Below are 25207 nucleotides of genomic sequence, written 5' to 3'. Positions count from 1 at the left end.
GAAAGGCCTGGGGAGACTTACATGAATTGATGTTGAGTGAAATGAGCAGGACCAAGAGATCATTATATACTTCAACAACAACACTATATGATGATTAATTCTGATGGACATGGCCCTCTTCAACAACAAGATGAAACAGCTCCAACAGAGCAATAATGAATTGAACGAGCTACACCCAGTGAAAGAACTCAGAGAAATGAGTGTGAACCACTATGTAGAATTCCCAATTCCTCTATTTTTGGCCGCTTGCATTTTTTATTTCCTTCACAAGTTAATTGTACACTATTTCAAAGTCTGATTCTTTTTGTACAGCAAAATAACTGTATGGACATGTATACATATATTGTATTTACATAAACTTTAACATATGTAACATGTATTGGTTTACCTGTCATTTCTGGGAGGGGGTAAATTGGAACAAAAGGTTTTGCAACTGTCAATTCTGAAAAATTACCATGCATAGATCCTATAAATAAAAAGCTATTAAAAAAAAAGAAATTCTATATCCAAGTTCTACCCCCTCCAAAAAACAAAAACAACAACACAAAAAAGAAAAATGCCATTGAATTGCTATTTCCAAATGAACATCCCATATGTCTGAGAGTACTGACCATAGGGTTAGGTATCTGAATGAGCTGGCCTTTAAAGGTTTCATTTAACAGTTCTCCAAACAAAGTCTTTAATTTTAGTTTGTCCTTTTAATGTATTTACTTTGTATCCCTGATACTCAGTTTTTAACCAAAATAGAAGACTCTTTCCTATTTCATGTTATTCTGAATTAAGTAGTCTAGATTTGTGATAACTCCAGTGCATTGATGGCACCCTTAGCTAAACTGCTACTTAAGATGACATGAAATCTATTAGTGGCTCACCCTCAAAGAGAAGCAAAGAGAAGGGTATAGTAAATAGGGCACATAGAATTGGGGCCTGGAAGACCTGGATTCAAATCTCACTTTAGGTACTAGCTGTTTGACCCTTAGCTTGCCTCTTAACCTGTGTTTGCTTCAATGGCCCAATTGTGAAAATTAATTCTCAATCAGACATTTTACATTTGATATTATTAAGTTATTTTATTCTCTAATCATATTCTGGATTCTATTTAACAAACCAAAATCTATCTCTGACTCCAAACAAAGAAACTCATGAATTCAAAAAATTATTCCCCTCTCTCTGAAGTTAGGTATTAAGGGCTTAAGTTGTTTCACAATAACTGTTAGTTTACAAAAATCTCTGTTCTCAGTGCTTTCATAAAACAATATCCCAGCATTTCCTGCAGAGTTTGTATGCTATCCATAAGAAGCTAATCTAAATAATCTTGCCCCATCTCTAGAAATTAAAAAAACAAATGGTCTTATCCCTCAGTCTCCAACGAGTGTACACATCTGGGTCACTATCAGTGAACTCAGGATGCAGAGATTCATAAAATTCACAAAAGCATTCCTTAGACTGGAATAATGGATAACCATGTCTATAGTTCTGCCCACTTTCTTTAATGTAACCAATCATTATCCTTCACCCCCATGTTGTTAGCCAATTATATGGTTTTTATTTGATTCTTTGTTCTAAGCTTATCTGAGTTCTTTGACCAGAGATAGTACCATTGACCCATCTTTTTTGAATAGGTTTGGCAGTGTATTAGTAAAATGTTATCTTGCTTGAAGAGTTCCTCTGTTTGCCTTTTTATTAAATTTCAAAAAATCCAATGAGGAGGTTAAGATTCAGTGGTCTCTAAAGTTACTTCCAGTTCTAAATATAATATCCTATGAGTTTTTCCCAAATGGTAACATTTATTCTATAGTCCTTGTTAGCCTAGGGTAACTTCCATACCTTGAAGGGGCACTCTGTAAAATGGAAGCTTCTTGAGGGCAGAAACTATTGGCTCTTACTTTAGTCACAGTTAATGCTTTATAGAGTACCATGTAAATTTTCAGTGGCAATAAATATTTGCCAAGGGCTTGATATATCAAGGTTATAGAATTTCTCATTTAAAGATCAGATTTTACTTTCAAAGTATTTATCATGTAAGAGACTAATTGAACTGCAAGAAACCACAAAGGTATTCAACAGGCATAAAACTTCCTGATGAACATAATCATGTTATTAAATAGCCAAAACACAGTCATAACTTTTAAGATACTGAAAAGTTTTTATTCATTGCAATACCAAAAATTTCTAAGGAACATTAAAAAACAAATAATATATGTTAGTAAAATATTTAAGAATTTAAGGAATGCCTGTTGATATCAATATTAAAATATATAACATAGGCAAGAAAAAACAAATCTATTAATGATACCTTTTAATCATGGCCTGCCCCATGTGACTTTTCATGCAAAAAACCTTGCGAGTCTGAATGCCCACACCACAAGTGGCTTCTCCATTCCAGGTACTGGTTGCATTAAGGGCTGTTACCAGGGTATCTTCAGAGCAGGAACCCCAAGGCGATGTATCCCAATAGAAATGTGTACAAGAATGATCATTGCACAAACGATATTCTTGTAGGGCTTGAAGAGGAGGACATGGTTTTCCACCTGTTTGATGCAAAAGAAAGAAAGGATAATTGAACTTCCACTTTTTTTTTTAATCTCTGGGAGCAGCATATCCTTGTAAATAAAGAGCCAAGAACAGAATCTCTGAATTTTTGCCCATCTAAGTTGTTTTAAAGCAATATTTTGTTCCTTAGTAGAAAAAAATGGATAAAAATGAGGGTTTTATCTCTCATAGAAACTAGTAGATCCCAAAATTTAAAGCTACTAAGGATATTAGAGTATTAGAGATCATTTTAGCATTTCTCAGTTGTTGTTGTTGTTTTTAGATGTCAGCACCTGAGGTCTATATAAAGTAGCTTATAGGAAAATCAAAGCTCACAGACAGATCTGAAATTCAAACGAAATATCTTATTCCAAATCTAACACTCTAGGTACAAGTTGCCACAATAAATAGGGCTTTGAGGACTTGAGTTAAATGTGAAATCACACTTGACCTCAGACACTTCTTAGTTGTGTAATCCTGGGCAAATCATTTCTTCATCTACAAATAATAATAGCACCTACTTTCTTGTAGTATTTATAAATTGCCTAGCAAACAGTAGACTTTTAATAAATATTTATTCTTTTATTGTAGCATAATGATTTACTCATAGGATTAATCTAATATGTAACAAATCCACCATAAATGAATAAATACAAGGAATATACTTTGAGGTAATAATGGGAAAAAAACAAAAAAAACTTTTTACTTGAACTCAAAGAACTATGCATCTCTGTTACCTATGTGACTGTGGGTAAGTATACTAAACCAAATTCTTAAAGCCTCAAATTCCTAATCTAAAACTGATAGCAAAAAGTCCCTAGAGGCCTTTGAAGATCCCTTCCACCTGTGATTCTTTGATCTAATGAATGTTAAATATAATTCCTCAGGATATATGTAATGCAGATTAAAGATAATAACAAAGGTCACTGAAATCACAAAAATTTAGAGTATGGCCAAATGAAACTTAAATGAATTTGAGGAATCAATTATTTCCCTTTCTCAAATTAAAAAGAAAAAAAAAAAGAAAAACAAAATTTCTCGTTTCCCCATGAATTTTAAAGTGCCCCAGATCTACCTGAGTCCTAGAACTATAATTTCAAAGTCCAAAAGTATGCTAGAAATTTGCCTTCAAGTGCCCAGTTTTTAACCACAAAATAGTACCTGACAATGCACTATCTATTGGCAAAGAGACTGACCAGACAGATGTGGATCCTTACACTCCCGGGTGAGTCAGACAATCCAATTTCATTACTGGCTTTTCTTTTGCTTTTTTTGTCTATATACATATAAAAACTGGTATTTATCTAAAAAGCATTGATCTCCTCCTATTATACACTATAATGTTTTATTCAGTGGACTGAAAGCTCAGGAAGATTTGTGACCTTGGTTTGTTATTCTTCTTATTTTTTCTCTATTAAATATTATAACTTTTTCTCCCTCCAGAAATACAAAACACAAGTATAAGAAGGAAACAAAGGTACTTGAAAAAATGCTCAATCTTCATTTATCCTGATCCCCGAACTATTTCTCAGGATCAAAGAACAGAACCCAGTTTAAAAAGAACTTTCTCACAGCAAGTGGTCAAACTGTCTTGCTGTTTCCAACTAAGCTGTGGGCAGAGATGGAACAGAAGCACATGAAAGAAGGAAGAAGGAATTTATTTGGAGATGAAGGCCATGGCTATAAATAATAGGAACATCAGGTCCTGGGCAGAAAGAAGTCCCTCAAACCCTAGACATATTGCACTTGTTTGAAGGTCATACTGTGGTACTTTCATTTGTTAGAACAATGATATTTTACGTATTTTTTATATTTTAACTTTTTTTCAATATAATTTTCACAGTCATTAACCTATTTTTTTTATACTACATAATGCCTTTAAAATAAATTACCGGGATAGAAATGCTCATCACTATTTTACAGATAACAAAACTGAGGTCTGAGGATTAATTAATGTATCCAAAGTCACACAACCTGAGTATATCATAATTCCATTAAAATGTTTTGCTTTTTGGGTACAGTGCCTAAACTTTATCTTCCCTAGTAAAAAAAAATACAATTAAAAGTGGTTGATATTTTATACAGCACTTTAAATTTTGTAAAATATTTAGTGTATCGTATGATCCTCAAAGCAATTTTATTATCCCCATTTTACAGATTAGGAAACTGATAGTTCTCAAGGCAAGTGAGCACCCTGGATCAAAAAGTTACTGTGTTTGAGACATGATGCAAATCAAGGCTTTACTGAATCCCAGCTCCATGATAGTATGCTTCTCTCTGTGTATCTGTCTCTGTCTCTCTGTCTCTTTCTCTGTGTCTGTCTGTCTGTCTCTTTCTCCATGTATTATACACATATGTATATATATTTAAACACATAACAAGTCTTTAAGAATAATGGCTAAATAGCTGCATCCAGAAGGAGGACTGTAGGGAGTGAAGGTGAATCACAAAATACTTTTTTCATCTTTTTGGATGTTGTTTGTCTGCTTTTTGTTTTGTTTTGTTTTTTTGTTTTTTGTTTTTTTTTTCATTTTTTTCCATTGTAATCTGATTTTTCTTGTGCATCATGATAAATGTAGAAATATGTATAGAAGAATGTTTAACATGCATTGGATTTCTTGCTATCTAGGGGAGGGGATAGGTGAAGGGAGGGAAAAATTTGGAGCACAAGGTTTTGCAAGGTTAAATGTTAAAAACTATCTTTGCATGTTTGCTAAAAATAAAAAAGGTTTTATTTATTTTTCAAAGAGTTATGAGTAGATACATATCAGTTAAACGAGAATAAATTTTCACCATATAGTTGATCATTTTCTATATTCTCTCTTATTCAAACTAAGATACAAAAAAGTAAGTAAATAAATAAAACATTTCCATTAAGCTGTAATGTTAAATTTTGATTGTGATTTCAAAGATAACTATTGACACCAAATGTATTGCTCAACCAATTGTTTGGTAATTGTCTTTTTTAAAAAAAAAAATACTTAATCCTCTTTTGAAATTCCTAGCATTACTCACCATCTCCTGCCAATGCTAGTATAGTTCTGGTCCGTGTCTGCTTCCCCTCGGTGTTTTTATTAGAGCAGGACTGGGAACAGGCTGACCATTCTGTCCACTCACTAACCACACAATCCATTCGGCAGGGTATTTCACAAGCCATCCGTTCTGGAGGAGGAGGCGCTAGACATAGATTGCCTGATACTTCATCTCCTGCAAACAACCAGACCAAGAAGAGTCATCTAACAGACAATCTGAGATAAGTTTATGAACAAGAAACCTTTATTTCTTAAGTTTGCTCTATTCAATTGAGGCAATATTTATCCCATAGTACCAAAGCCAGTGAGACATATGGAGTAATCTTCAATACTCTTCAAGTATTTCTGTCATGAAAAGGTGATGTAAAATAATTTAATCTTTAGAAACCCTCAGACAACAATACAATCTGATTTTTTTTTCAAAGGCAAAGCCAATTTCTTCCCATAATATTCAAATGTAACATAGTAACCAATGGATAAAATCTGTCTTGGATGGGTTAATACATTTACAATATATATTTCCCAGAAAAGAAAACCATGTACTGTGGCATAAATATCTACAATTTGTCTTTACTTCTATTTTGCTTAAATGCGCCTAACTTCCCAATTCCAAAGAAAGATTGGGACATATACAAAGGGACTAAAAGTGTTGTGGTAGTTGGTTTGGTAGTTGGTTTGGATGAACTCTGCATACTTTGTCATTTTCCACTTGTTGCACAATTATTTGTACACACACTGTCCTATAAGATTCATTTCTCCTGGGGATAATGCCCTATAATTCATCCTTTGTGATCTGTAAACTCACACTTCCAGTGTCATTAGTAAAAGGTAAATTGCTAAAACGTTAGATTAAAAAAAAAAAAAACCATCATGGCTATCTGCTAGTCCCAAAAGCACTATTTTTGCTGACACTATATTTCTGGCTCCAATTTAGAATTTCCACAGACATTTCCCTGAAGAAAATTTTCTTTTTAAATTGGGGCCACCCTGACCAATGTTCTCATATAGGTTGATGCTTATAGCATGCTTTTATTTTTATTTTCTGAATTTGCAACAGCACAAAATTGTGGAAATGAGACTATGCTTAAAGTTATATAGCATTCCAAATGAACTTGTCAAAATATGTGTTAATGTATTTTCTGCTTCAAATTTAAATTTGGAAATAGTTTGTACTATCCAAGCAAAAATTATCCACACCACCAGCACTTCTTATTTATTCCAAAATCTGGGGGGAAATATATTCAAAATATCAAGGAAGAACAACTAAGTACTATACTAATTCAGAAATAAAATTCAAACTAATAATTCACAAATCTAGTGATATCTCCTTCAATGACAATGTGGTATTTGTGGAAATTTGAAATCCACATATCATTTTTAAGGATTTTAAAGATACTCTATAATTGAAATTAGCATACATATATTTTCAAGTCATTATGAAAGAAAGGAATAGATTGATTTATCAGGGCTTCTCAGCCTGGTTTCTATGCATTTTGAAAAATTGATAATTATTTCAATATATTTGGTTTTAATATTAATCTTAGGCATTTTATTTATTAAAAAAGATTTGAAACTTCCAGATGTAAAAATAGGTAGATAAATATATAGATAGATGGTGCTTAGATAAATAATTTTATTTTCTTTGTTTCTATGAACTTAAAAATATTTGATAATTATACTTCAATATAATTGGATTTCTTTGGAATCCAAGGCATTTTATTTTACGCATTTTGAATGAATTATTGTAAAAAATGGAACCATAGGCTTCACCAGACTACTTTGACACCCAAAAATGTTAAGTGCATCCATCTATTTAGATAAATAGAAAATAAATGATGATAGGTGATGGATGAAAAATAAATGATAAATGATGATTATTATGAAGATAGGAGGGCTAGATAGACAGATAAAAAGATGATAGATACTGAAACACAAAGCTATGCAAAAGTCAATGTTGAAAAATTATCTGTGCATATGTTTTGAAAATAAGAAGCTTAAAAAAAAAAGATGACAGATAATTTCCTGTGGAAAACTAGATCATGATGTCAGCTTTTAGAATGCAAGAATGACATATCATGTGATTCATTGGTGTACTGAGATCAACCCCTTTTTAGATAACTCATCTATAGAACTAGTTTCACAGTATCCTCATAAGAGTACATAGTAAGAACATAAAAGATGATCATTTAATATAGCTTGAGATCAAGGTAAGAAATATACAAGTATCAGGGGACAACAACTTTCCCATCCTGACAGTACACTGATGAAAATATTCTGTCACAGTCATTCCCCACCCCCACCCCACCCCACCCCCCCCAAAAAAAAAACTCAAAATAATAACTGGAGAGTTATTTCTCTCTCTCTGTCTGTCTCTCTATGTATGTGTCTGTCTCCCTGTCTCTCTCTCTCTCTCACTCTCTTTCTCTCTCTCTCTCTCTTTCTTTCTCTCTCTATGTCTCTGTGTCTCTCTGTGTGTCTCATCTTCTTTGAGGAAGTAAATAAAACAAGCCGACAGTTAGTGTTCCTGTCTTAAGTAGATGATAGTGCAGTGGTAATATCTGCATTCATATTTCTAAATGAGGCCAGGCTCATTGCCCTTGAGGTACAAATAAAACTTTTCAAGCATATTATGAGAAGTAATAGAGATTCTAGCAGATAATCAAGCCACAAGATCATTTTCAAAGCATTTTTCCCTTCTCATTCTATTCTTGTGATGTGTTTCTATTAAATCAGAACCTTGAATTCACAAAGAAAAAAAGAAAAACAAATATGCAGGACTGCAGATAGTTCTATGGGATGCCATCACAACCAGAGTGGGTCACAAAAATTGTTCATTTATGTTTAACAGTGTGGGATTGAGGATGTGCATTAGTTAGTTTGAACACTAGGAGTCAAGAATCAGTTCTAGTCCCAGCTATTGCACTAACTAAAACTAACACTAATTTCTTGTGTGCCTATGCTATGAAAGTCATTATGTTAGAAGATGAAGATACAAAGATGAAATAAGACACAGACAGTTTGCTCAAGGTCTATCTCACATCTGAACTCCCTCTTCAGACTTCTTAACTATAGATTTTTGCTTGAGAATGGGCCCTTTTTTCCCAGTCCCTACTTCCCAACTCATCTCTTTATATTTTTATATTGTCTTTCTCTAGCAGAGCATAAGCTCAAGGAGACAGAGTTAAGATGGCTGAAGGAAGGTAGGGACTTACTAGTTCTTCCCTATACCCTTCAAATATCTTTAAATAATGACTCTAAACAAATCTTAAAAAGTCAGAACTCACAAAAAGATGTAGCAGAAAATTTTTTCAGCTTTAAGATATCTGAGAAGGTTGTTAGGAGATCATTAGGGTGGGCCTGAATGCCATCTTAGCACAAACCCTAGGAAATCAGGAAGTAGCAGCAATTTCCAGACTCATTAACACTACAGAGGCCAGGAAAATCTCAGCAAGCAAGTTATGCTGTACTGGGTGTGAGGGGAGGCCCAATTCATGGTTAAAATTTTGGAGTAATTAATCAATAGTAGGTTTGACAGCAACCACAGCAATAACGGTGAGAGCAGGTGGGTTTGATTCTGGAGATCTCCACAAAATTAAAGAGCACTGGAGCAGAATTCTTGCTTTTTCTATACTCAGATCTGGATAGACATACTGGCTCACAGTACAAGTCCCTTCAAGGATCTCTGAAAACATCTCTGAAAAACCTGAAGCTTGAAGCACTTTCCCTCCACCCTGGAAACAGAACCTTACTTAACTAAGAATTAAAAGTCAAGTAATAGACTAGGGAAATGAGTAAACAAGAAAAAAAAATATCCTGATCATATAGTTACTAAGGTGACAAGGAAGATCAAAGTATATACTCAAAAGATAAAAACAAAGTCAAAGTTCCTATATCCAAAGCCTCTAAGAAAAATAAGAATTGGTATCAGGACATGGAAGAACTCAAGAGGGATTTTGAAAATCCAAGTAAGAGTAGTAGAGGAAAAATTGGAAACAGAAATGAGAGTAATACAAAAGAAATACAAGATTCTTAGGAGAAGAATGCCTTAAAAAGAGAAATTGGCCAAATGGGAAAGCAGGTACAAAAGCTCATTGAGGGAAATAATTTCTTAAAAATTAGAATTATGAAAAATAGAAAATTACATGAAATATTTCACTAGGGGAAAAACTGGCTTGAAAAATAGATACAGGAGAGATCATTTAAAAATTACTGGTCCATCTGAAAGACATGATCAAAAAAAAAAAAAGAGCCTGGATATCATCTTTCAAGAAATTATCAAGGAAAAACTGTCCTGATATTGTAGAACCAGAGAGTGCAAAAGAAAATGAAGAATGCCCCAATCACCTTCTAAAATAGCTCCAAAGATGAAAACCACCAGAAATATTTTAGTCAAATTCTGGAACTTCTAGGTCAAGGAGAAAATATTGCATGTATCCAGAAAGAAACAATTCAAATATAGAGGAGCCACAGTCAGGATAACACAAGACTAAGTAACTCCTACATTAAAGAATCACAATATTATATTCTGCAAAACAATGGAGCTAGACTTGAAACAAAGAATCACCTATCCAGCAAACTGAATATAATGCTCCAATGGAAAAAAGTATCCAGTTGGAATAGATGATTTTCAAGTATTCCTAATGAAAAGGCCAGAGCAGAATAGAAATTTTCATTTTCAAATATAGGATTTAAAAGAAGGAGGTAACCAGTAAAGGGAAATCATAAGGGACCTAATAAGATTTATCTGTTTATATTCCTACAAGGGAAGATGATACCTGTAACTCATAAGAACTTCCTCATTATTATAGCAGTTAGAAATTGTATATAGGGATAGAAGACACAGATATATGAAAATGTAATTGAATATGAAAGGATAGTAATACAAAAATAAATTAAGATCCAGGAGTGAGAGCTGAATGTACTAGGAGAAGAGGAAATGGAGAGATGGAATGGTGTAAATTATTTGCCATAAAAGAAGCATGAAAAAGGTTTTTACAATGGAAGGGAAAACAGTGATGGGAAGGGGAGTGAGTGAACCTTGCTCTCATCAGAATTGGCTCAAAGAGGAAATAACATGCATACTCAGTATAGAAATAGAAATCTATCTTATCCTGAAAGAAAGTAGGAGGAGAGGGTGATAAGAGAAGGAAAAAGAAAAGAAGGTGATAGAAGAAAGGGCACATTGAGGGAGGGGCTAATCAAAAGCAAAACATTTTTTTAGGAAAGGGTGAAAGGAAAGAGAAAATAGAATAAACAGGGGGAGGGGAGAATACAGTTAGCAATAGTAATTATGAAAATAATTTTGAAGCAAGTTTCCCCATTTCACAAATGTATATGGAACTGAGTCAAATATATTTTTAAAATAATGAGACCCATTTTCCAGTTGATAAATGATCAAAAGATATGATCTTTTTTTTTTGCCTGACAATACAACTACTAGGCATAAATTCCAAAGGAGATTTAAATAAAACTATATGTATAAATAAGTTTCTAGCAACTCTTTTCTCAGGACAAATAATTGTAAATTGAAGGAATTCCCACCAATTGTGGAATGGCTGAATAAATTGTAATAGGATTATAAAGAAATATTTTTGTATGGGATATGATAAGCAGGATGTTATTAGGAAAGAGTCTTCCATGAACTCAAGCAAAGTGAAACCTACTATGTGCATTGTAATAGTTAAGTTGTGGGATGGTCAACTGTGAAAGACTTTGCTATTCTCAGCAATACAATAATTTAGGACTACTCTGAAGGACTTATGACAAAAAATGTTCTTCATATCCAGAGAGAGAACTGATTATATCTGAATATAAACTAAAGCATGCTTTTTTCCTTGAGTTTTTTTTTTTTTTCCTTTGAGGAAGAGATCTTTGTTTTCTTTCACAACATGACTTTTATGGCAATGTTTTGTACAAATTTATACGGACCAAAGATGCAGAGAGCAGACAGGACTTTCTATCACCTTCTCTGATCTTTTCTCAAGCCAACAGCAAATTAAGCCTCTAAACTGGTTCTGGAGTTGAAGAATCCACAAATATTTGGAATACAACACATTTCCAGAAGAAAATACCTTGGAAGTACTTCAAGTCTGTTTCAAATAGGAAGGGGGACAGTCTGCCAAGCCTGGATCACAGCATAGGGAGACTGGGGCTAGGAGTTGGAGCAAGAAGTCAGAGCATGGCAGCTTCCATGCACCTGGGAATCCTTTGTGAGTCTCTTAGACTACTCTGTCCTGGTTGCAAGGAGGTGGTTTGGTAAATTTGCTACAAAAGACAAATTGTAAACCACTGAGCCCAGGAAGAATGTGGGAGCTACCCACCTTTATCCAACACTGGAAATCAATCAGCAGAACTGCCCCAGGACAAATTAAAGGAGCTGCTGCTCCTTTGCATTGAACAGACCTCAAGCCTTAAAAAAAAAGTGAATAAAACCCCAAAACACACAAACAAACAAATCCTCTCACTATAACAGGTTTTATGAAGAGAAAACAACAAACTTTAAAACCTGAGGTTCCTAAAGGCAAAGTAAGCCCAGATGAAGCCCTAAAGGGAGACATAAGCTGGTCCCCATTTCACAAGGTTTTCATGGTAAATTGAATAAAGGATCTTAAGAGAGTTAGAAGAAAAATAGAGAAATGAAATGTGATCATTGCAAGAAAGAATGGAAAAGGCATATGATGCTTTACAAAAGAGATTGGGAAAGACATCGATTCACTAAAAAACAAAATTTGTGAAATGGTAAAAAGAATGCAATGAACAAAAAAATTCAATTGACCAGTTACAAAAGGAGCTAAAAAAGGTAAGTGGAGAAAATAATAGACTAAAAAATAGAATTGAACAAATGAAAGTGAATGACTCAATAAGACTCTAAGAATCAATTAAACAAAAATGGAAAAAAAAAGAAAAAATAGAAGAAAATATGAAATATCTCCTAGGAAAAACAACTGACCTGGAAATAGATCTAGGAGAGAAAATCTAAGGATTATTGGACTTCTTTAAAGCCAGGATGAAAAAAAGAACCTAGACATTATCTTAAAAGAAATCATTAAAAAAAAAAAAAAAAAAAAAAAAAAAAAACTTCCCTGGATATTTTAGAATCAGAAGATAAAATAGGCATCGAAAAAATTCACCAATTACCTCCTGAAAGAGACTCCAAAATTAAATCCCCAAGGAGTATTGTGGCTAAGTTTCAGACCTATTGCATCAAGGAAAAGATATTGCAAACAGCCAGAAAGAAACAATTTAAATACTGAGGAGCCACAATTAGGATTACCCAGGATCTAGCAGTTTCCACCTTAAAAGAACAAAGGTCCTGCCATCTGATATTCTGAAAAGCAAAGAAACTTGGATTACAGACAAGAATAAGGTATCCAGCTAAAATGAGCATTAACTTTCAGGGAAGAAGATGGACATTCAGTGATATAGATAAATTTCATCTATTTCTAATGAAAAGATCAGAACTGAACAAAAAAACTGATCTCCAAACACAGAACTAAAGAGAAGCATAAAAAAATAAAAAGAAAAGAACTCTTGAGAACTATATCTCTGTTATGAATATACTTAGATAATGTGGATATAATTTGATTTTATTGTGATGATATGAAAAAAGAAAATAGTTGTGTAATATTCTTCTCTAAAATGTAATATTCTCTTGTTGGGGTTTCCTTGGGGTCTCTGGAGGCAGTCTTTGCTTCAGTTCAGTAATCACCCTAAATGCGACCAGGAGTTAAAGTCCAAATCCTTTATTGTTTCCTTCAAAGTCTTATCTCCTTCACTTGGGGCTCCGCTAATTTTCTGGAGGCCTTCTGGATCTTGGTTTCAATGTTCTCCACAGGACAGCCTCCCACCACTTCTCTTTCTTCCTTAGTTGTTCCCGACTGCCTTCTCTGGCTTCTGAATCTCCCCAGCTGAATCCTAGCTGAGTCTCCTAGCTCATGCTCTCTTAAAGTTATGAATCTTGTAGAATTGTAGTAAGTACTAAGTACATATACTGAACTAGAGAACTGTTAAGTACCATGCTAAATTAGATAACTATTGTCTCTACCAATTCCACTACTCAGCACCTTGTTTCAAATTCTGGACCCTAACAGAGGTAGAAGGGGATTGTACTGGAAAAGAAGAACAAGTAGGTAAAATAAGGGAAATTACATCTCAAGAAGTGGCAAAGAAAACCTATTATAATTGAGGGAAAGAATAGAGGGGGATGAGCATTGTGTAAATCTTACTTTCATCATATTTGGCTCTAACAAAGAATATCAGACATATTTGGTTTCACAGAAAAACTTATCTCACCTTATAGGAAAGTGGGAGGGAAAGAGGGAAAAGAAAGAAGGATTAATAGAAGGGAAAACAAAAGTATTAAGGGAAAGTAATATGGGACTCTAAAGAGGGACCACCTATTTGAGGGAGGTGGTCATCAAGAGCAAAATACTGGGGAGGAGGGAAGGGGGAAAGGAAAGAGAAAAGCATAGCTTAGGGTAAATAAGATGGCAAGAAATACAGAATTAGTTATTTTAACTAAATTTGAATGGAATGAACTCTCCCATAAAATGGAAGTGAATAGCAGACTTGATTAAAAGCCAGAATCCTGCAATATGCTGTTTACAAGAAACACATTTAAAGCATACTTATGTAAACAGAGTGAAGATAAATGGCTGGAGCAGAGTCTATTATGCTTCACGTGAAGCAAATTTACATGGGCCTTCTCAATGTGACACTGTGGGGGAGGAAAGGGGAGATTCTGGAACTCAAAACTTTAAAAATACAAATGTTAAAGAAATTATTTTACATGTAACTAACTAAGGAAAATTTTAAAATATTGAAAAAGAAAAAAAAAAGAACATAAGCTTCTTGAGTGGAGTAAGTACCTTGTTTGATTATATTTATATACTGGCAATGCTTAGCACAGAATTAGTACTCAATAATGCTTTACCAGTGTTATATTGATTTTTTTGTATCCCTCACTGACACATAATATGCAATTCAAATGATTCTCGAATTTACTGTAGTCTCTCTAGATTTCAGTGTGAATATCTTTAAAATTAAAGCTTTGAATCATATGATATCTATGATTTATTTTTCTTCCAGCAGTCTATATTACATATCAGGAGAAACTGGGTATGGAACATAGTTATAACAATGGAAGGGGCCTGTATTTGTTACATGTCCTTCCTCACTTTCCTAGCTTTGCCTTAGTTATGCTTCTTCCCTTCAGGATTCTTTTTTCTTATCAGGGAAAAAACTTTTCAATATCTCAGGATATATACTTTGGATTATGCTCTAAGTGAATCTCCACTGCCCCCTATTCTAGTTGAAATTATTGCTACTTATGGCTCCAAAATATGGAAGACAATTCAAGGGGAATTCTGAAACCAGCTGTCATAGTGATCTATTTCCAATCAAAATGTATATTTAGCTACTAGGTATACTCATTTGTATCCATGACTTAAAGTTGGAACTTCCATTAAAAAGCCAAGTCAAATTTTCTTTCACAATTTACATATCATTAATATTGTTATTCTTATCATTAAGTTATGTTACCAAAATTTGTAAAGATCCCCTAATAAAGATCCTCAATGGTAGATATGAATATTTAGAATACTGTGGCGCCCTCTTGGGTTATTATTATGGAAGACTTAAAGATATATAGCACACAATCCATATTCTCATGAAACTCAAACCTAGGTCTTGAAACAAAATATAAATCAATATAAACAGAATATAGAAAGTGGCTTTTCATGGTTAAAGAAGACTTCATGAAATTGAACTTACAGGGAAGGAAATTTGGTAATATATTTGGTGACAAAAAGAAAAACAGTGGACATTGGGAAAGCATTAGCCATACTTAGAAGACAAGAAGTAACCACTCGATCATTATAAAGACTTATGGAGGAAAAGGGAGCACCAGTAAATTAAGGAAGGTCAACTTAGTTTAACTTCCTATTCAAAAAACAATACTTTCTTATATTTATCTTTAACTGACCACTAGTTAATAAAAAGTCAGTGTGATAAAGGAGGAAAAAAAAAAAACACTGGTTCTAAAGTCAGAGGGTTTAGGATCAAATCTATCTTCTGCCATTTATCATATATGTGACAATAAGCAAGTTAGTTAATATTGCTGAGGCTCATTTTCTTCATCTGCAAAATGGGAGGATTAAGCTAGATAGATTCTAAAATCTTCTCCAGCTCTGACTATGATCCCTATGTACTGAATGGAGTATAATTCAAAAGGTCATTTGGGATAAACCATAAACAGACTTGATCTTGGAGTTCTGATGTGTTTTCATACAAAGAATTTTGAAATCCTTCATGTTTCACTAGATCTAAATTTAATCAACTATTTTCCCCCATCATCTTGTGAGTACCCTCGAAATTCACGTTATTTGCTTGATTGTCATTTTAAAAAATGTTATTTAAACTGCCTTCCAACTGATATACCTATTTCTTTTATGTAATTACATGTCAAAAACTTTACCAATTCTTTGACAGCTTGTCCACACTAGTTAATCTAGAAACTTGGACATATAAACCAGATTATCTTCAAGGCTACTGCTTTAATAGTAATAGCAGAAGACATGATGATAACAAGAGAATCATCTAAAAGAGGAATTATTAAACTTTGGGTGGAGTCATGGATGCTTTTGTACTCTGGTAAAGTCTATGAATGCCTTCTCAGTATAATGTTTTCAATGCCTAAGATAAAATGCACTACAATACATAAAGAAATATATATGTATATATATACATATACATATATATGCATAAGTATGTATATATATATACAATGCAGTTATCAAGATTTTTTTTAAATCAAATTGATATCTCCCATAAAAATAAATATAGATACGTTATACATGTTATGTGGAAATGACATGCAAGGTAGCTTTGAGGATATCTCTTAAGACATGATACAATAGTCCATTAAGATGACTGACAATATCACTTTGATGAGATATGAATAAGTAATCTCCTCAAATTGAAAATGTTGAAAGATGAGGTCTTTGTAGACAATTTTTTCTGTGCAAGACATGTGCATTCCCTTTAATGTTATATTAAGATAAATTTATTAAACATTAATTTCCTACTATGTACTATGTATTATTCAAAATGTTTTATAAATATATCTTCATTTGTTCCTCAAAATAACTGTGGGATGTAGGTGTTATTAGTATTCCCATTTCATAACTGAGTAAACCAATGTGGAAAGAAATTAAAAATTTGATCAATAATATAGAAAATAAGTGTTTGAGAGAGAATTTGAACTCAGGTGTTTTTGAGTCTAGTTTTCACACTAATTCCATTGCATCACTTATCACATAAGACAGGCATGGAAATTTTATATAAGTCCAAATGTGAGCAAATGCACACCAAGGGTCAAATAATGTATGTAGCATGAGAGATTATAGAAAGTATGGAACATTTTTAGCTGGAAGGAAAAGAGAAAACTTAATTAAGAAAGGGACAACTGATTGAGCCCTCCTAGAGAAACAAAAGGATATCAATAGGTAAAGAGCTGAGGAGAATCTATTCTTGAAAAGGGAACAGGCTACACAAAAACATCAAGAAAAAACCAGATGAGACCAGAATATGGCAAGTGATGCACATTACCTAGAGCATAGATAGTATGAAGAGTAATGGAATGATACTAGCGATTTTTGAGCAGCTTACTTATTCGATCACAAGTGTGCATTAGGAAGACTACTATTGCAGCTCTGTGAAGGATTAGAAAAGTTGAAGACTGGAGTCAGAGAAACCAAAATGTCAGTGTGGACCAAAATGATCTGATTTGTTTGTCAGCATCAAAAGACTTTTCACTTTGCTTGCAAAACAAAAACAAAGATCATCTATGCTTTTGCATTTTCATTCATGCCTCCCTCCTGCAATTCTTTAATTTTCCAAAGAAGCTATCACTAAAATCTTAGACAAATATGGGGAGAAATGTAATATATAAAATTCCATATTTAAAATATCCTCAGCAAATTATAAATTTATCATAATAAAAATATTTCAGATGGAAATGAAATTCATGCTTCAAGAAGTTCCATGAAATTATTCTGTAAGGTCTAAACTAAATGTTCTATCCTAAAATAACATTGATCATTTTTGTGAAAGTTGTGATTCTTGTGGTATAAGATCTGATACATTGATTCCTTTTTTTACTGGGCAGTTTTATAAACTCAAAGATTAAAAATTAACAGTAAATATAATCAAAGATTAATGATAGCTTAATTCACTTTGTTCACCATCAGTCTGGTTAGGTATACTTAGATTCTTTTTATGAGATTAAAGTGTAACATCATTTGTGGCACAATAGTGCCACATCAAATATTCCAGTTTCATTTAATAACAACAACAACAAAATTCTACTTTATATAACATTTTCAAAGTACAGAGTCAATCTCAATAAATTATGTTTGCCAAGTATTGTGTCTCTATTTTTCTGTTGTATAATTGGATAGCACCATTAAACAAGAGTAATAAATAATTTTGTAGGAGACACTCTTTTCTAAGGCTTGAAGCAAACATTTGACTTTAACATCTGGCTTCAAATCCATAAAACTATCAAAACTATGAGCTTTCTATTAAAAAATTCATTTAAGATAGTTCTTAATTGTATTTACAGCACATTAGGTTAATGTGGTACCATTTTCCTTTTAATTTTTTTTTTATCCCTGCTTGATGATGATCTGTTCTTTAATGCTAATATTTTATATCCATATTGAAATAAGAAAACCCTTAACATCTGCTTTTCTAAAGAGACCATAAGAATCCTGCTTCCTCCCCCATCCTTAAAAAAAAAGAAAGAAAAGAAAATTGCAAAAGCTGTGACACAGGTTTAAAAGCAGCATTGAATTTGGTAATTATGGGAAATTCAAATTACCTTGCTTCAGAAAATAATGTGTACTTTCAAGACAATAGCCAGGATTCATTTCATTCTTCCATTTGTATATGTTCATACTATCTTCAGAAAATAATGAAGTATTCATATAAAATACTCTACATGTCATAAAATTTTATGTACCATTTAAGTTTCAGAAAGGAATACCAATAAATGTTGATTAAATACTTGCCAATAGCTGAGTAAGACATCAACAGACAGTACAGAGTAAATTTAGAAGAATTTTTATTCACCCCATGCCTTTGTAGTTTTCTAAATCATACAGCCTACAAGTCATGAATCCTTTTTGATCTCTTCTGGACAAATCTAGTCAATTAATCAGCATAGAAAATGCATATATTTTAAATTAAAAGAACATAGAAAAATGTCAATAACTAAATAGAAGCCATTTGTGCCATAATGTGCTATGGACAATATTGCAAATACTTTTTGTATGTGAAACTAAGAAGTGTACTAGCCAGACGTGTGTGTGTGTGTGCGCATATGTGTGTGTGCGTGCACGCGTGTGTGGGTGTGCATGTGTGTGCCAGCGCTCTGTTATTGTTGTTGCTTGTCCTTTGTTTTCAATGAGGTGACATCAAAGAGGTCACCATGAGATGCAAATGAATTGGACTGACTTGAGGGAAAGCTTTGAAAAGTCACCAGCTTCACTTTCTCCTCCAGAATCATCTGGGTCCAATGACAAGCTATAGATCAAGACATTCTCAGATGTCCCTGAATGTAATGTTCTCTTGTTGTGTTTTCTTGGGGTCTCTGGGAACAGCCTTCATTTCATTTCAGTAATCACCACATGTGCATCCAGGTGTTAAAGTCCAAATCATTTATTGTCTCCTTCAAATCTTGTCTCCTTTCTTGGGGCACAGTTAGCTTTCTTAGTGGTCTATCTCTCTTCTTGGTTCTGAGAGCTTGAGCTCCTGCCGGCAGTCCTTTATGTTCTCTGCATCTGCCAGCTTCTTGAGGTCCTCCTGACTGTGTCTTGGTTTCTGTGGGGGAGGCAGGAGGACTACCACCATGGTCTCTGTCTTCCAGTTCTGATTCTGGCTGAGTTTGTCCCAGCTCATATTCTCTCTTATCAAAGGTATGAATCTTGTGGAACTATATTAAGTACTAAGTACATGTACTGAACTAGAGAACTGTTAAGCACCATACTAAACAACCATTGTTCCTATCAATTCCACTGACTTAGCACCTTGTTTCAAGTTCTGGCCCATAACACCTAAATGGAATGGGGGATCTTGGTCAAATATCTATTCAATGATTAAAGCTAGGTAAGGAATGAAGCAGATAATTGGCCTCTTTCCCTAGTCAAAAAAAAAAAAATCAATCTTCAAAGGTTTCTGCCAAAACAGAAACAATTGATATTTACATTCATTTTGAGCCAATCATGGACCAATAATGACCATGTTGGTCTGGCCTGGCATATACTGCTGGCCATTCAATGAGACCCAGAGGGATATGAGTTAAAAGCATGGCCCTAGTCAATAAATCCCAAGTTGTCCTGTGAAGTTGCAGAAATGAAAATTTATATTCTTTTTCTTTTCTTGTTTTTCTTTTCCTTCTCTTGCCTCTGTCCAACATTCCTCCTGATTGGGAAGGGATTGCAGAAATGAACTAAGCAATTTCCATTAGGTTTTGTTGTATATATTTTTACTTTTACTAGCAAGCCAATGTCATACTTGAAAGAATTTTATTATTGTTGCCTGACATTAATTAATATTAATCAACTAGAAAGCTTTCATATATTCAATGGTCACCTTGTTAGTAAATATAGGTAACACTGTGGTCAAACTAAGTCCACATGCAAAGATTCTACTTTCTTTTCAGAGAATTGGATTGTGTGATGACATAAAAGGATCCACATTTTTTAAAAAGAAAAAAGAAAAGGAGTTCAGATTTAGGGGAATTGCAATGAAATGCATAAATTGTGAAAAAGCATAAGAGCAAAGTTACAGGATACAAAATAAATCCATATAAGTCATCAGCATTCTTATATATCAGTAACAAAATCCAACAGTTAGCATTACAAAGAGAAATTCCATTTCAAGTAACTGCCAATAGTATAAAATATTTGGGAATCTATCTGCCAAGGGAAAATCAGGAACTGTATGAACAAAACTATAAAAAACTTTGCACACAAATAAAGTCAGATCTAACCAATTGGAAAAATATTAAGTGCTCTTGGATAGGTCAAGCAGATATAATAAAGATGACAATACTACGTAAATTAATATATTTATTTAGTGCTATACCAATCAGACTCCTTAGAAACTATTTTAATGACCTAGAAAAAATAACAACAAAATTCATCTGGAAGAACAAAAGATCGAGACTTTCAAGAGAATTAATGAAAAAAAATCAAATGAATGTGGCCTCGCTCTTCCAGATCTAAAACTATTTTATAAAGCAGCGGTCACCAAAGCAGTGGTATTGGTTAAGAAATAGACTAGTTGATCAGTGGAATAGGTTAGGTTCACAGGACAAAATAGTCAATAACTATAGCAATCTAATGTTGGCAAACCCAAAGACCCCAACTTTTGGAATAAGAATTCACTGTTTGACAAAAACTGCTGGGAAAATTGGAAATCAGTATGGCAGAAATTAGGCATTGACCCATACTTAACACTGTACACCAAGATAAGGTCAAAATGGGTTCATAATCTAGACATAAAGAATGAAATTATAAATAAATTAGAACATAAGATAGTTTACCTCTCAAACATGTGGAGGAGGAAGGAATTTGTGACCAAAGAAGAACTAAAGATCAATACTGATAACAAAATAGAAATTTTTGATTATATCAAATTGAAAAGCATTTGTACAAACAAAACTAGTACAGACAAAATTATTGGAAACAATAAACTGGGAAAACATTTTTACAGTCAGAGGTTCTGATAAAGGCCTAATTTCCAAAATATATAGAGAATTGAATCTAATTTATAAGAAATCAAGCCATTCTCCAATTGATAAATGGTCAAAGGGTATGAGCATACAATTTTCAGATGAAAAAATTGAAAATATTCCTAGTCATATGAAAAGATGCTCCAAGTCATTATTAATCAGAGAAATGCAAATTAAGACAACTCTGAGATACCACAACACACCTGTCAGATTGACTAGGATGACAGGAAAAGATAATGCTGAATGTTGGAGGGGATGTGGGAAAACTGGGACACTGATACATTATTGGTGGAATTGTGAATACATCCAGCTATTCTGGAGAACAGTTTGGAACTATACTCAAAAAATTATCAAACTGTGTATACCCTTTGATCCAGCAGTGTTATTACTGGGCTTATATCACAAAGAGATCTTAAAGAAGGGAAAGGGACCTGTATGTGCCAAAATGTTTGTGGCAGCACTCTTTATAGTGGCCAAAAATTAGAAACTGAGTAGATGCCCATCAATTGGAGAATGGCTGAATAAATTGTGGTATATAAATGTTATGGAATATTATTGTTCTGTAAGAAATGATCAACAGGATGATTTCAGAAAGGCCTAGAGTGACTTACATGAATTGATAATGAGTGAAATGAGCAGGACCAGGAAATTATTATGTACCTCAACAACAATACAGCAATACTATATGATGATCAATTCTGATGGATGTGGCTCTCTTCAACAATAAGATAAACTAAATCAGTTCCATTTGTTCAATAATGAACAGAGCCAGCTGTACCCAGTGAAAGAACTCTGGGAAATGAGTGTGACATAGCATTTCTAATGCCTCTGTTTTTGACCACTTGCATTGTTTATTTCCTTCACAGGTTAATTGTACATTATTTCAAAGTCTGATTCTTCTTGTGCAGCAAAATAACTGTAGGGATATGTATACATATATTGTATTTAACATATACTTTAACATATTTAACATGCATTGGTCTATCTGCCATCTGGGGGAGGGGGGAGGGGCAAGGAGGGGAAAAATTGGAACAAATGGTTTTTCAATTGTCAATGCTGAAAAATTATCCATACATATATCTTGTAAATAAAAAGCTATAATAACAATAAAAAAGACAGTTAATGAGCAATTGTAAAAGGGCAAAAAACTATCAGATGAGTACTAAAAAGAAACTAGACCTTCTGCTTTTGCTCATGGACACAAACCCAACTTTAACTGGTTATAAGCAAGGCCCTTGAAAGCACTACATGCTAATGTAAATGTGGATACCACTCTTTCTTCTCCATTTTGTTACCTTTTACCAACTTCCTGTGCTACAATAAATGACTCTAAGAATAAAAAAAAAGAAAAAAAATGAATAAAAAGAAAAATATAAGAGGGAAAAAGCAAGAATATTCACAGTGAAAAAAAAATTGGTGAAGAAAAGTCATGAAGTATTAGATAAATGACATCAACCAACTAAACAATAACATAAAAACAAGAACACAATGTAGCCAATTCTATAGAAGAGAAGAAAATGTCAGCAAAGTGAAAAATGATAGAACTAAACTAGCTGATAAAAGAAAAGAGAATATAAGAGCAAAGGCTACCGTGAATGTGAGGGAAAAACAGGAAAAATACTCAAAAGAAAATACTGTAGGGAAGAAATAATAACTGCTCATGAAAAACTATATTTCTGAGATGAGTATGTTCACAGTGGTCAGTGGCTGGCTGAAATTGTAATAACAGACCACATAAATCATTTGTTTCCAAAACAATCTCCATATCCATGTAATATATTTATATCTGCATCTAGATTATGTCTCTCCCCACACAAAGTATTCAGGAATCCTCTTCCTCCATATACACATTTAGACAGAGAGACAGACAGACAGACACACACACACACACACACACACACAGAGAGAGAGAGAGAGAGAGAGAGAGAGAGAGAGAGAGAGAGAGAGACAGAGAGAAATGGAGAGAGAGAGAGAGAGAGAGAGAGAGAGAGAGAGAGAGAGAGAGAGAGAGAGGGAGAGAGAGACAGAGGTAAAAGGGATTTAGAGGTGGAAAAGGAGGGAGGGAGGAAGACATGACTTAGTTGTGAGATGATGATTTAATTTTGACATCTTAAAATCTTATAATCCACAAGTAGATATAATATATATGTGAGTTCTAAAAGGATGATATAAATATTGGTATGAAATAGAGAAACAGAATGAATTTGGATATTCAAAATGCATTTAAAAACTATATAGGGGTTTTATGGGCTAGAGATATTATTTAAGTTATAGTGGGTTTCAGGTATTATTTAAGACTGGACAATACACAAAGCAGAAAAGCAGAAAGTGAAGGCTCTCAAAGGACCTTTCTGAAGAGCATACATTTAACCCTATGAGTGTGTAATAGGAGAATGCAGAATTTCTTGAGATACCATTAAATTACTGATGTTTTCTTCAGCAAAACAAATAATTATAACATGCATTATGGCAGGCAGAATGATTGAACAAAAATGGTACTATACTTGAAGTCATGTGACCTAGGTTTAAGAGTAGCTTCTGATCTTAAATTTGGAGTATTTCCTTTTAAGCAAACTCTTCAAATTTCAGAGCAATGGAAATATAATAGCTAATAAAAATAGTGATGATAACCAGGAGAATCCAATCACTTTTGCTACAAAAGCAAGTACTCTAAAAAGTAAGGCTAGAATGAGCAAGGCAGGTCAAAATACAACAACTAATGTGGATAAATGCAAATATGAGAACAGAGATAATGCTATTTGTTTCATCTACTATGTACCATAATTTTAAGGTGCAAATAGCACATATGAAAAGTGCTATAGCTGGGAATTGCTACATAAAGAAAGCATTATTAAGAATTATAGATGTGGGGTTGCTAGGTGGTGCAGGGGATAGACACAAGCCCTGAAGTCAGGAGAACTAGAGTTCAAATCTGACCTCAGGCACTTAACACTTCTCAGATGTGTAACCCTAGGCAAGTCATTTAACCTCAATAGCCTTAGCAAAAAATAAATAAATAAAATAACAGGATGTTAGTTTAGACATGAAGATCAGATGTTCTAGTGGTTTCTATGGCCAGTAACATATACCAGAAGCATCTTCATGTGGAATTTTAAACATAAGAATTTATGTATCTCAACTACAAATGCTTATTGATTTCTGGAGTGCTTGCTGTGAGAATAAGACTATGAAGTAGTACTCAAACAAAGGAAATGGTCTTCTAATGAAAATAATTACAAAATGAATGTTAAGACTGAAAAATAGATAAATGGAAAGGAAATATAAATAAAGGGAAAGCACTTAAAGGTTAAGAACCCTGTCTATTACTTTTTGCTATCCTTCCAAACATTTCAAGGAATGTATTAAGGGTTTTATAAAACCTTGTTGATGGATAAAAATATCATCATAGATTGTACTAACAAAAAGGATCAAAAGAGAGCATTCAAAATAAGACAATCTGTAATATAATTTCAGTGTGCTTAAATGAGATAATATTTATAAACTATTTAGCACTGTGGCTGATGGTATTAACTACGTAAAAATTTGCTACATAAAAAAATGTTATGTAAATATTTATTCCCTTTCTCCTCTCCCCTTCTGACCCTTTAAGGTCCTTTTCATATGGAGAAGTTAAATGCTGAAACCAACTATATACGTATTACATGGTCATGATAACAAAACATAAATTTACATAGGAGAGATAATGATAACCAATTATTATATGGATGAATTTTGAAATTACTTCTTCTAGAAATTCTGTACTTGAAAGCACAAAATCACAAATTTAGGATCAGAATATGTCTCAAAGTTCATCTGGTCCAAAATTTTCACTTTTCAATTGAGAAAA

At 33.3% G+C, this 25207-nt stretch overlaps 1 protein-coding gene across 1 annotated transcript in view; it reads right to left on the bottom strand.

The window, feature by feature from the left end:
• Positions 1-25207, bottom strand: part of LOC127557246 (thrombospondin type-1 domain-containing protein 7B-like) — a 570574-nt gene that overhangs the window by 223700 nt on the left and 321667 nt on the right. The window contains exons 7-8 of the mRNA XM_051990636.1: positions 5548-5739; positions 2297-2531 (exon numbers count right to left, since the gene is read on the bottom strand). Coding sequence (XP_051846596.1) covers positions 2297-2531; positions 5548-5739 — 427 coding nt within the window. The remainder of the gene's footprint in view (positions 1-2296; positions 2532-5547; positions 5740-25207) is intronic.

Source organism: Antechinus flavipes, chromosome 3, assembly GCF_016432865.1.
Source record: "Antechinus flavipes isolate AdamAnt ecotype Samford, QLD, Australia chromosome 3, AdamAnt_v2, whole genome shotgun sequence".
Lineage (NCBI taxonomy): Eukaryota > Metazoa > Chordata > Mammalia > Dasyuromorphia > Dasyuridae > Antechinus > Antechinus flavipes.
This window is presented reverse-complemented; position numbering and strand designations above follow the sequence as displayed.